The following is a 12,500-nucleotide window of genomic DNA, read 5'->3' as shown; positions in this document are numbered from 1 at the left end:
CCGTAATGCTGAATCAATGTTCATCTTGTTACGCGGGCCCTACCCGTGTAATACAGTGATAGCGGGGCCCGACTTACTCATTCCCCTTACAAAGTGACTTCACCGTAAAATCAATGCCTTGTGTTAGTGATACAGAGAGATGAAGAGCAGCGGGCAGGCAGGGAGGGAGGCTCGCCCCTTGGTGTCGCGGTGTCGCGGTGCACCAGAGCCTCAGAAAGCCTCCCGTGGAGCGGGGTGGAGGGTTTTGTCTGCTCCGCTGTAATGGGCGAGCACGAGTGTATTCACTAAAGAGGTCGGAATAGTCATAATTAAATTCACACGTGGACGTGTGAGTGTTAAGACTGGAGTCAGACAGACTGCAAAAGAAAAGGCAAGGGAGTGCAAAATGGCAATGGAGGCTTGTATTAAATAACTTCTGTCCAGATTGTGCGACTCAGGACTGGAGGTGATGTGCCCATTTTAAGCATGACGTCAAGATGTGTTGTATGATAAACAAAAAATATATATATATATTCAAAAAAGAGTCTTTCCAATGAATTTGATCTCATAAGGCCAACATTCCTGACCGCAGCTTGGGTTTCACGATGAAGGAGGAGAATATGGATGATACGTCCATTCCACAGCGAGATATTATTAGAGCCATGACGACGAGCCGCGAGGATGCAATTGATTTGAGGGTCTGTGTTTGCCTGCGTTGCGTTATGGACGACGGGTCTGTTTGGAAGAAATTGACTATTGCTGGATGAGTGCAGAGACACACTCAAATTGAGTGTGAAAAACCTCGCGTCAATTTCTACTGCTCCGCGTCGTGCGTCACCAGTTTAAATTATAGCAAACAGGAAAAACAAACAGGCTGTACGCTTATTTAAGACCGCCCAGTCACTCAAATGATGCCATATCAACCTATACTTTGATAAAAATCGACAATTATTGAATAAACAAGTGTCCTTTTATGTGTTTTAGGTTCAGGTTAAGGTTGTACAGTAATGTGTCAATTCACTCTTTGATCTGCGGGCCTTACACAGTTTAATAAGTTGCAGTCCATTGACTATTAATTTGTTTCCAAATGATGTAAGCACCAGGGACAGCTTCAAAATGGTTTTCTTTGCCACTAATGCAAATCGAAGTTGGGCCTATCTATTTAATATGCATGATGGGTTGGCGTAATGTAATTAGAATCATACTGTCTGAATTAAACCCAACAGTTAAAAATTAAACTTTGAATGTATTTTCAAAGAACACTTGCTTCTCGTGCGATGAACAATTAATTCAAGAAACTATTTCATTTATTGGATTAATCCGTGCTGTTCTTTAATACCGCCAGATTTATTGTCCCTTTAGTTAAGTGACGGAGTTTGAAAAAGTATTCTGGAAGATCATTTAGTTTGCACATAGTTTTAGTGTGCTCAACCACTTAGCTGTGAACATATTAAAAATGGTTTGATTAAGATAATTAATTCCACCTATCTTCAACATGGCGAAGACTAGCCTCTGTCCCATAGCTTCATATTAAAGCAATTTAAATCATTGTTTACACTGGCCGTTTACATCAAAATCTAGTAAAAGGTCATTTATATCCTTCTGATATGTGACCTCACTAAAACATTTTGAAGTTATGTTGGCCTTTATCCATTAATTGTACATGTGGTAACTCTGGGGAAATTCCTGAGTTTTAAACAATGGGCCAACTTTTGTAATTTACAAAGCATTCTGGAGATTATAATTATAAGTACAGCACGTCAAATTACTTTTCAACCACGTTTGTTGTTGAAACACCTAAACACACACACACACACACACACACACACACACACACACACACACACACACACACACACACACACACACACACACACACACACACACACACACACACACACACACACACACACACACACACACACACATTTGGTACAAATATCCAAGTAACGGTGGAGGTGGATCTGTGTGGAGCTGGTTATGGGTGGACGCGTTTCCAAATATCCTTTTTTTCCCCAAAAAACAGATCCGATCTGGGATCAGTATGAACGTTTATTTCGTGATCATAAGGGTTACTCGCTTCCATTTCAGCCGCCTGCTGCACTGGAAAATGTCCAAATGTGTATTGTGGAGTGCCTCTGTTTGAAGCCTTTGATCGTGCCTATTTCCACTGCATCACTTCGATATCTGCGAGGTGTCACTGGTGTCACTGGTGAACGGAGGCGTTGGGCCGTGTGAATGAGAATGAACGAGGACGAGGAACTGTGTCATCGAGGCCTATGTGATAGGCCCACCGTCGAGGAATCCTCAATACACAACTTAAGTCATCCATTAGTGTTGCTATAGGAGATATCACAGTAGTGTTGGAGGTGGCAAGTTAGACTTTTTTCCTCATGCATTATTGTTTAATGATTATACCGATAATAATAATAAGCAAATGATAATAGCCACTCAATTGTTGGTTGATAATGATAGGCTATTAATAATAATATTATACTAATTATTATTAATAATTAGAATTATTATAGGTAATGTAGGCCTATGTGTGTGTGTGTGTGTGTGTGTGTGTGTGTGTGTGTGTGTGTGTGTGTGTGTGTGTGTGTGTGTGTGTGTGTGTGTGTGTGTGTGTGTGTGTGTGTGTGTGTGTGTGTGTGTGTGTGTGTGTGTGTTTGTGGGGGGGGGGGGTAATTGATGCGTCCGTGTGTGCGCCCTCATGTCGCCTAGCCTGTGTGTGTGGCTGTGCTGACGGTAGTGGAGGACTGCGGACTGAAGCCTCCCTACAGTACAGAGGGGAGCTGTCTTAATGCCTTTATGGCTCTGTCCGTCTCCCGGGTCAGTGTGAAAGTGCTACGTTGGAGCATGCGTGTTTGATTGAGGCAATAAATCTGAGGCCGCCCTCGGCCCCCGACACGTCCCGGGACGAGACACGTGTCCATCCCCGAGTCGGAGCGCTGCTGAGCGGACAAGAGGAGACACCTCACTTGACTCCTCAGATTTATTCTCGCCCTCGGTTCAACCCTTAGTGTCGTGTTGGTGTTTTCTTTCTGTTTGTTGTTTCAAAACAGCGTTGTTTAATTCAACCCTCGTCAAACATGCGTGTGCGTGTGTGTTTGTGTGTGTGTGTGTGTGTGTGTGTTTGTGTGTGTGTGTGTGTGTGTGTGTGTGTGTGTGTGTGTGTGTGTGTGTGTGTGTGTGTGTGTGTGTGTGTGTGTGTGTGTGTGTGTGTGTGTGTGTGTGTGTGCGTGGGCGCGCTTGCATGGGGCGTGAGTGTTTTTCAAAACGTGTTAAATTTTGAAAATTAAGTAGGTTGTTTTAACATATATTCCATAATCACATTTATGTTGTGATTTAATTTTATTCTGCTATTTAATCAATATATTGGCCTACATATAGTATCTGTGTGTGTGTGTGTGTGTGTGTGTGTGTGTGTGTGTGTGTGTGTGTGTGTGTGTGTGTGTGTGTGTGTGTGTGTGTGTGCGTGCGTGCGTGCGTGCGTGCGTGCGTGCGTGTGTGTGTGTGTGTGTGCGTGTTCGTGTGTGTGTGTGTGTGTGTGTGTGTGTGTGTGTGTGTGTGTGTGTGTGTGTGTGTGTGTGTGTGTGCAAGCGTGCACGCGTGCAGCGTTTGCGTGTGTGCACGTCTACGTGTGCGTGGGTGCGTGTGTTTCCTAATGACTGTAATGTAGCGATTACCATACTGGATGGATGGCATCAGAAATCCGCTGTAATTAATATCTTCATAATCCTCGTTCGGTTGTATGTCACAACGCCAGTAGAATAGACAGAATCAGGACAAAGTTTTACAGAGACAAAGCGTGGCCTTATGGCTCTGTATACGATAGAAATTATAGCTGCTATTATACTTCATAGACAAAGATAACTATCTGCTTCAGAAGAAGATTAGAGGTTTATACAAGCGCCTTCTCGGAAACCGAAACACATCTTCCAAACTAAAGTAGGGAGCATGACATTTCATCTCACCTACAACATGGCATTAAGACTTCGACCATATTCAAATAAATTGTGTGCCTTCAATCATTCCAGCCCCGACTTGTTTTGCAAACGATTAACCAAACAAATGATGGAAGGATTTTGGTTGTAATGCGATTGCCAATGTATTTTACACAGTTTTAGATATTGATTCATGGAATTTCAATTCAGACGGCCTTGCTTTATTTTTAATCCGCCTTATTTACAAGGAACATCGGGAGAAAACATGCGCATCGAATAGACTTCTTAAAGGTGGCCCAATCTGTTTTCCTGGAGTTAAGCCGTAGGATAAACTCGTGCAATAAAATAAAAAAATGTGTTGTTTGATTGATTTAACTGTTGATAGAGCTGTTTGTATTATTATGAATAATATGAATATTATGATCATTATCACTATATTATTATTAATAGTAGTAGTATAATTATTATGACTATTTTGCTTTAATGATTAAAGTATTATTGGTATATTAAAAAATATATAATAATTATTTTCTATTTATTTACCTTTTTGTGTTTGTTTTTTTAAGTTGTCACTTGTGCTCCTCTCTTGTCGTGCTTTCCCCGAATACCCAAACGAGCTGGTCTGCTCCGGTCCTTTTAATTCTTAATTGTTATCGCGGTCATTGTCGGTACTTTACATGCACGCGCTTATCGCGGGGCTTTTCGCCTTTCCTCGGATCTGTCTTTGATGTCAAGTGGCTACATGCGCACCGTTTGATGTTCCAAATTAAAGAATGAATTGACTCCGATTCGCTTGCTGCACGAGGAGCCTGTAACACCTCAAGTGGTGTAAGAAGACACAGCTTGCGCCTAACCGATGGACTCCTCACCGGTGTTTCTCTAACTCGGGCCATGGAGGTTATACTCTCCAAGTTTATTCCACAAAGACAACTTCACTAGGTCGTCGTTGAGCGATTCCACACACACCAAAAAAAAAGGAGCAAAGCGAAGCAAAAGCTCCTGCGAATTTAATCAGTCAACAACCGCTGAAATATTTACTATTTTTGCAAACGACCACAAATTGTGAATTAGCACTAAAAAGGGGGTAGGGCTGGAGCGAACAAATAACAAATGAAATGATTGGCGAGCCATAAAATGAGATTTGAGACCCATTCAAATAAGAGCTTGCAACGTCAGTGCACTTATTCAGACGAGAGAGGGAGAGGGAGTCGGAGGGGGTGAGAAAGAGAGAGAGAGAGAGAGAGAGAGAGAGAGAGAGAGAGAGAGAGAGAGAGAGAGAGAGAGAGAGAGAGAGAGAGAGAGAGAGAGAGAGAGAGAGAGAGAGAGAGAGAGAGAGAGAGAGAGAGAGAAGGAGGGGGGGAGCGAGCGAGAGACGTAGAATAGCGAGGGAGTGTGTATGCGAGGGGGTAAGATTTGAGAAATAGGAGGGGCTTCAAAACGACTAGAAATGTCAATCTGAGCAACGAGTCCCAATAATCTAAAGCAATCTGTAAGGACCTGACCTTAGTCCGTCCAGATCAATAGGGAAGAGAAGGTGGCGAGCGGCATCGGATCGTTTACACTGGGCTGTTTTCCGAGGAGATATAGACTTCCCTTCGACTTTGGTGCGCGTAAAGTGGATACCTCGGCGACCCAACGCTTCACCGTGTGATTGTAGCAGACTTTTTTCTACCACCATGTCTTTCCCGCAGCTGGGATATCAGTACATCCGCCCGATATACCCGCCGGAGCGCCAGGGGATCGGCGGTGGCGGTGCCCGGGCCGGGACGGAGCTCAGCCCGTCCGGAGCTCTGTCCAACGTCCTGTCCACTATGTACGGATCGCCTTTCGCCGCCGCCGCGCAGGGCTATGGAGCGTTTCTGCCCTACTCCAACGAAATATCCATTTTCAATCAATTGGTGAGTTTTTTTTTATTGTTTCCCTACCTAGTAGTGTAGACAAGTAGACGCGTCAATGTCCATAGAGCAAGTTTTAGAAAAAGGCTGTACCAAGGGAGGAACTCTTACAGATGGCGATCGAGGGAAGTTTGCTTTTAGATATTCTCCGTGAATGTTTACAGGGGACTCAGAAGTCCGCTCAAAAGCGACCGAAACTTATTCTGGACAACTGAACGTGACGTAATGAGTAGGGGTAAAGTAGAAACGGGGCTCTCTCGGTAGAGGGGAGCCTGGATAGAGTTGGTTAAGCTTTGGTAAACTATTGGATTCGGTAGGCCTAATGCGTCCCCACACCAAGCGAAATACATCCGAAATAATCCTGCGCGTAATGCACCAAAAAGGGAACTAATTATCCAAAATGGAAACATTTTAAGTATCAGAATGGTATTAAAGCATCTAAAATACAGCTGCGGTATTTTTTATTCCAATGAATAACCAGAAAAACATTTGTCGTGCAGCACAAGCGAGTCTCTGTTTACCTTCCACTAAACACCTTGTTGGTGCTGTCTCTTTGTCTTCCAGGGTGCTCAGTACGAGCTGAAGGACAGCCCGGGCGTCCAACACCCAGGGTTCGCCCACCACCATCCAGCTTTCTACCCCTACGGCCAGTACCAGTTTGGCGACCCGTCGAGACCAAAGAACGCGACCCGGGAGAGTACGAGTACCCTGAAGGCCTGGCTCAGCGAGCACCGCAAGAACCCCTACCCCACCAAGGGCGAGAAGATCATGCTGGCCATCATCACCAAGATGACCCTCACGCAGGTTTCCACCTGGTTCGCCAACGCCAGGAGGAGGCTAAAGAAAGAGAACAAGATGACCTGGACCCCCAGGAGCCGCACGGATGAGGAGGGGAATGTTTACAACAGCGACCATGAAGGAGACGAAGGGGACAAGCGGGAGGACGAGGAGGAGATCGATCTGGAGAACATCGACACGGAGAATATCGAGAATAAGGACGATTTGGACGACCAGGACGATCTGAACTCCGATAATAAATTAGACGGCAGGAGTGACTCTGAAATTTCTGACGGCTATGAGGATTTACCAGGGCCCGACCCGAGGTTCATTAAAGCCGTGGGGAAAGAGGGCAAAGAGATCCACGTGGAAAGGGGCGAGCACTTGCACAACCACCATCATCACCATCACACTTTTGAAATTAAAGCGTCGGAGCCCAGTGGGGAACCGCTGAAAGTTAACCCGGCGTCCGTCAACTCCCCGCCCTCAGAGAACAGCGCCAATGCCCCGACCCAGAAACCCAAAATCTGGTCTTTGGCAGAAACTGCTACAGCCCCTGACAATCCGCGCAAATCTCCTCAGATGAACGGCAGCTCGGTGCATGGCCCGTCCGCTCAGACTCTCCTCACTCCGCACAGACTAATTTCTTGTCCTGTTGGGAAAATCCAGAACTGGACGAACCGAGCTTTCTCAGCCCACCAGTTGGCGTTACTGAACTCAAACCATTACCTCGGACTGGCGAACCAGGCCAACGGCCTCGCCCTGTACAGCAGGCAAACAGAAGACAAGAACCATAGCTCAGAAACCACAGGCACAGGTACATGTCCCCGACACTGAGACTCCGCAGCATGTCACCATATCTCCGGTGCGCCTATCCGTTGCTATTATTATTATTAATTTTATTATTATTTCAAACCCTTTTTTTGACCTCTTTATTAGCCTACTACTATTCACCGGTGAACACAGACATATGTTCGAGGCCAAACAGGGAGCATACGAGTGTGTGTTTGTGTGTGTGTGTGCGTGTGTGTGTGTGTGTGTGTGTGTGTGTGTGTGTGTGTGTGTGTGTGTGTGTGTGTGTGTGTGTGTGTGTGTGTGTGTGTGTGTGTGTGTGTGTGTGTGTGTGTGTGTTTGTGCGTGTGCTTGTGCGTGTGTGTTTTAGTGTGTATCCAATGTAATACCCACGTGATAGAAAATACTAAAGGTGTGTGAATGATTTGAATTGAGCGAATCAAATAATAGTTTTGGAACCGAGTGCTGAGCGCCTTCTGAAAGGCTGTACATAGGCAGTCAAATCCTCACATGTTTCGATGGTTGCCTCCATTATTGTTTTTATTCTCTTTTTGTTACTGAAGGCCGAGGCGCATGTAGCCTATATTCAAAAGGCTTGATCTCTCACACCAACTTTTCTTTTTAAACCAAACTCTCTGCATCCGTATTGGATTTCCTTAATATATATTTAAATTAATGCTTTTTCAAGGATGTTTAAGTACCATTATTTCAGAGAGATCATGTGCCTTCAAAGCAGATAATTAAAATGGCTATCAAAAAAACAATTGCAGCCCCAGTTCAAACGACGATAAGAGGCTGCCACTGGGAAATTATCCTTTTTAAATACCATATCATATTTATATTTGTGAAATTCGACATGCAGTTAATTTAGTTGTTTTTTTTTCTGCGCTTGAAGACGCGACTTGCATCCTTGTTATGGGCTTCGTCCAGGGCCTCTGCTATTTACATATATGCTCATGCAAATGAGCAAAATTCAAATCCACCACACAATCACCAAGGCTTGTTTTTGGAAAGCAATCGTCACTTTTATATCACGTTCTGTTTAGGCTCTTCATGAAGTTACTAATAGTTGTTTTATAGGACAGGCCAACTAAATTGTTTTGGGCCTGTGAACCATGAGTTCAGAGGCGTTCTCCCCTAGGCTTTCTCCTCTTAGTTTTCATTTAAATCTTTTGTATGGAATGTTAAATAAGAATACTACATCTCTGTATAATTACATTGTAAGCATGTCCTGTGTAAAACTGCTAATGTAATAATGTAAAAACCTGTAGTCTGTGCGTTTTCTTTTCTTTTTTTTCTTCTTATTTTTTGTAAGTTCTGTGAGGATTTGATGTTAATGTTTTGTATATAAAGTTAAGAAAATGTACATACTTGTGAACCAAATTGTACAAGAAAGTCTATATTTTGGCTAATAAATGAACAGCTGCAACTTTAAAGAACTGGTTTACCTTTGGCCGAAGTATTTCTCATTTAATGACGTGATTTATTCAGCATTGGCATGATAAATGTGTCGCGCGGTGGGGCTTTTTCAGGCTGTTGCTGTTGTGGAATCAGAGATTAGCTCTACACGCTACAGAGTCCAACGTGGCAAAATGTTCAGGCACATTTCCAGGCTATTCCGATCGGGATTGAAGGTGTTGTTTTATAATTTAAATAATTAAAAGTGCAACAGCGCAGTGCCATGACGACGCCTAATTGTGTATTAGGACGGCGCGTTTTAAACACACTTCTCTGCGGCTAAAATTTGACTTTTTGTAATATTTATAGTAAATGAAAGTAGCCTACTATCGGAAATCCAGTGGTGCGTGGTCTGGCAACGGTACAGTGGTTCAGTCTTGCTCTGCAACGTGCTCTTATACGATGTAGGCCTAAAATGGGCAATGAAACGCAGTGGTGTCAACTCGGTTTAACGTCTGTTTCCCTGCATAAACAAATACAGTTCGGCCATTCGTTTGTTTAAAAAAAACATTTAGTTTGTGTATCCCTGAAAGGATCACTTTGAACAGTTCTGATCAGAGGTGTATGTAAATCTGGTGCTGCAGCTCCCTCTACAGTCGAGTCCAGCCGGCCATGCTGTGCAGTGCTCGTTAAGAGGCCGGGCCTCGTCGAGTCCGCACTATTCTGAATATAAAGAACACATAAAGCACATTTCGATGATACAATTTAGCCTTGTAAATGTAATAATACATCCTGCAAATTTAAACATGCTTTAAGATACGTTTCACACACGCACAGATGGGAAACTGTAATGTTTGGTAAAATAGCAATTGCAAAAACTGAAATTAAATTGTTATAATTACATAGAAAATACAAAATATTAATCAGTGCACCTCTGATGGCAAGTAAAATATTTTTTAAATAGCTGTAGGCCTACTTTCTATACAAGTAGCCTACCCGAATGTTTATAGAAATCTTTTGAACAGGGATTAATCTAAATAAGTTAAGTAGACAATTGAAGCATATTCTGTTTTGCATTGTTGGTAAATACGAAACTCATTTTTATTAAATGCAAATAATTAAATATTTCAGCAGAAATTTGACAGGCTGAAATATAATGGGCTCTAAAAAGGTGTTCACTATTGTCACCCGTTACTTCTGTTTCATTAATTCGTTTTTGAATCCTTATTTGATTATCGGGAAAATAACAACAGAACGAACAGGATACGATGCTTGTCCTTATGATTAATTAAGTCCTTGACTTATTGTTGAAAGTTTTCAACTGACCTGCATCTTCACTCGGTGTTATTGTATTGACAGCTGATCAGTGAATAGGCCTACTTGCCCCCCCCCCCCCCTTTATTCGATCAGAAATGACTTTCCCCTTATTTGGTAGGCCAACTTTTGGGATTATTTTTGTTTTTACTGTAGGGCATGTTGTGGTCATGATTGACGCATTAATTCCTCACGTGTGTTTTCAACACAGATTGGTGATGAAAGTAGGCCGAATAGTGTAACGCTAGTGTCACACTAACCTGCATCAGGCCTACTACCTATTTATGTCCTTTCTGCGATCAATGCATCGCAATGCTACAGGTTATTTTCTCAATCGCGACGCTGCATACATTTTTCAACGTTAATATTCGGAATAATGTTGACAAAACATTACATCTGGTTGAAATAGCGATGCGGGTTAAAGTGAACGAAGGGCAGCCGTGGAAATCGCGCCCTTCACGCATGCCGCTCATGTCGCCATACGTGTTCAACCTGCTCAGTTCTGCAAAAAGCAAACGGAATGTATTACGGTAACTAACATCGGAGCAGCTCGGAGCTTCACACCGACTGGCTGCTGAGATGAGATGGCTCACTAATGAGTAGTGAGTAATCAACAATGACACCATTTCTTATGTCTAAGGCATAGGCTGGAGTTGAATCCACAGGGCCTTGTAGGGCATGTCCTGCTGCTGTGGCACAGGTTTTTATTAACCGTGTGTGCGTGCGCGCATGTGTGTGTGTGTGTGTGTGTGTGTGTGTGTGTGTGTGTGTGTGTGTGTGTGTGTGTGTGTGTGTGTGTGTGTGTGTGTGTGTGTGTGTGTGTGTGTGTGTGTGTGTGTGTGTGTGTGTGTGTGTGTGTGTGTGTGTGTGCGTGTGCGTGAGTTAGGCTATGTGTGGTAATACTGTTTCTTAAGGTTTAGTGTCAAACACCAGCAGCTATAAAACAAGTCATACGGTCCCTCTCCAGGGACATTAAGACAGATATATACTGTGCGATTTATATCATCATAATTATAAACAATTATTTCCCTTTTCACCGCGGCGTTAATGGGGACCGGGGAACACAATTCCTTTTGACGCCCGTCCACATAAATGGCGTTTTACTCTCCCCACTAATCACATCGCTGGTGTTGTCCCGAGGGCGCGTTGCCCCCCCCCAACCCCCCGCTGTTAGCTTCCCCTATCAAGACCGCTCGACAGCCCTGTGCACCACCGCACGGGCGTCGGCGAAGCAGCCCCTCCACCCGGCTGCCGACAGGGGGAATGTCGCCGCGGATGGAATCATTAAAAGGGTATCCAACGTGTCTTTTGGAACGGCCATTGATTGGCCGGCAGAGGGGCGGCCGCGGGCAGCTGGAGGGGCCGATGGAGCCATCAGATGCCTGCCTGAATGGGCAGAATCCAAGCCGCAAATAAACACTGGAGGCACCGTGGACGGAGAGGAAGGGGAGGGGGGGGGGGGTCGGGGGTCGGGGTGAAGGGGCGGAGGGGGGGGGGGGGGTTCGGTGGTGCTCAGTGAAAAAGGAGGAGGATCCACATAAAGGAGGGTCACGTCTTGTGCTTTCAACTCCTCCACCATTCGCCAACCCCTCCCCTTTCTGACGCTGCAGCCCCCCAGCAACACAAACACAAGCAACGCCACCACAACCAACACTGATACCCAAACAGCACCACCACCACCATCACTGACACCACCACCACCATCACTGACACCCCCACTGACACGTCACCACCACTAAAACTACTGATACCTTAGCACCACCACTACCCCCACTACTACTTCCAGCACCATCACTGAAACGACCACCACCACTACTGATACCCTAGCACCACCATCCAAATCCAATACTACCAACACCATCACTATCGATACCCCATCCACCTCCTCCAAATCTTTAACCCCACAACTTCTTGCCCCACAACCTCCACCACCCATCCCCTACAACCCTTCACTCCCACCTCCTCCACCACCTCCTCCACCACCCCCACCACCTCCAGCACCTCCTCCACCACCCCCATAGCCAGCGGGACAGACAAATGTCCCCTCCTTTGTGGCCCTATAGTGGAGCTTTGAGGCGGCCACTGTCTTTGTGCAGCGGGGTAATCCTTTTATGAGCAACTGTGGGCCGGTGCCCACTACCCCACCCACTAGCCTGCCAAGGCTCATCCCCGTGCACACACAAACACACACGCGCATACACACACACTCGCACACGCGCACATACAAATGCACGCGCATGGAAACACACACACTCGCACGCACGCACGAACACGCACATGGACACGGACACGCACACACACATGCACATGAACGCGCACATGCACACACACACGCAAATGGACACACACACACAAACACACACAAGGACGCGGGCCCCTATCCGTCCACGAACCGCGT

General features: G+C 45.1%; 1 protein-coding gene across 1 annotated transcript; it reads left to right on the top strand.

The window, feature by feature from the left end:
* Positions 1-5,338: 5,338 nt before the first annotated feature.
* irx3a (iroquois homeobox 3a) lies at positions 5,339-10,061 on the top strand. The gene is made up of 2 exons (XM_056608622.1): positions 5,339-5,824; positions 6,386-10,061. Exons 1-2 carry the CDS (start codon positions 5,603-5,605, stop codon positions 7,433-7,435), a joined length of 1,272 nt encoding a protein of 423 aa, XP_056464597.1. The 5' UTR covers positions 5,339-5,602; the 3' UTR covers positions 7,436-10,061.
* Positions 10,062-12,500: the final 2,439 nt, after the last annotated feature.

The sequence above is a fragment of the Gadus chalcogrammus genome, chromosome 14, assembly GCF_026213295.1.
Source record: "Gadus chalcogrammus isolate NIFS_2021 chromosome 14, NIFS_Gcha_1.0, whole genome shotgun sequence".
Taxonomy (NCBI): domain Eukaryota; kingdom Metazoa; phylum Chordata; class Actinopteri; order Gadiformes; family Gadidae; genus Gadus; species Gadus chalcogrammus.
The sequence above is the reverse complement of the archived record's forward strand: the minus strand, read 5'-3'. Positions and strand labels throughout refer to the sequence as shown.

Excerpts from the sequence above, each read along its gene's own strand:
- irx3a (XM_056608622.1), top strand. The coding sequence starts at position 5,603 with ATGTCTTTCCCGCAGCTGGGATATCAGTACATCCGCCCGATATACCCG. Across the intron at positions 5,825-6,385 it reads TATCCATTTTCAATCAATTG|GGTGCTCAGTACGAGCTGAA; the intron begins GTGAGTTTTTTT and ends TTTGTCTTCCAG.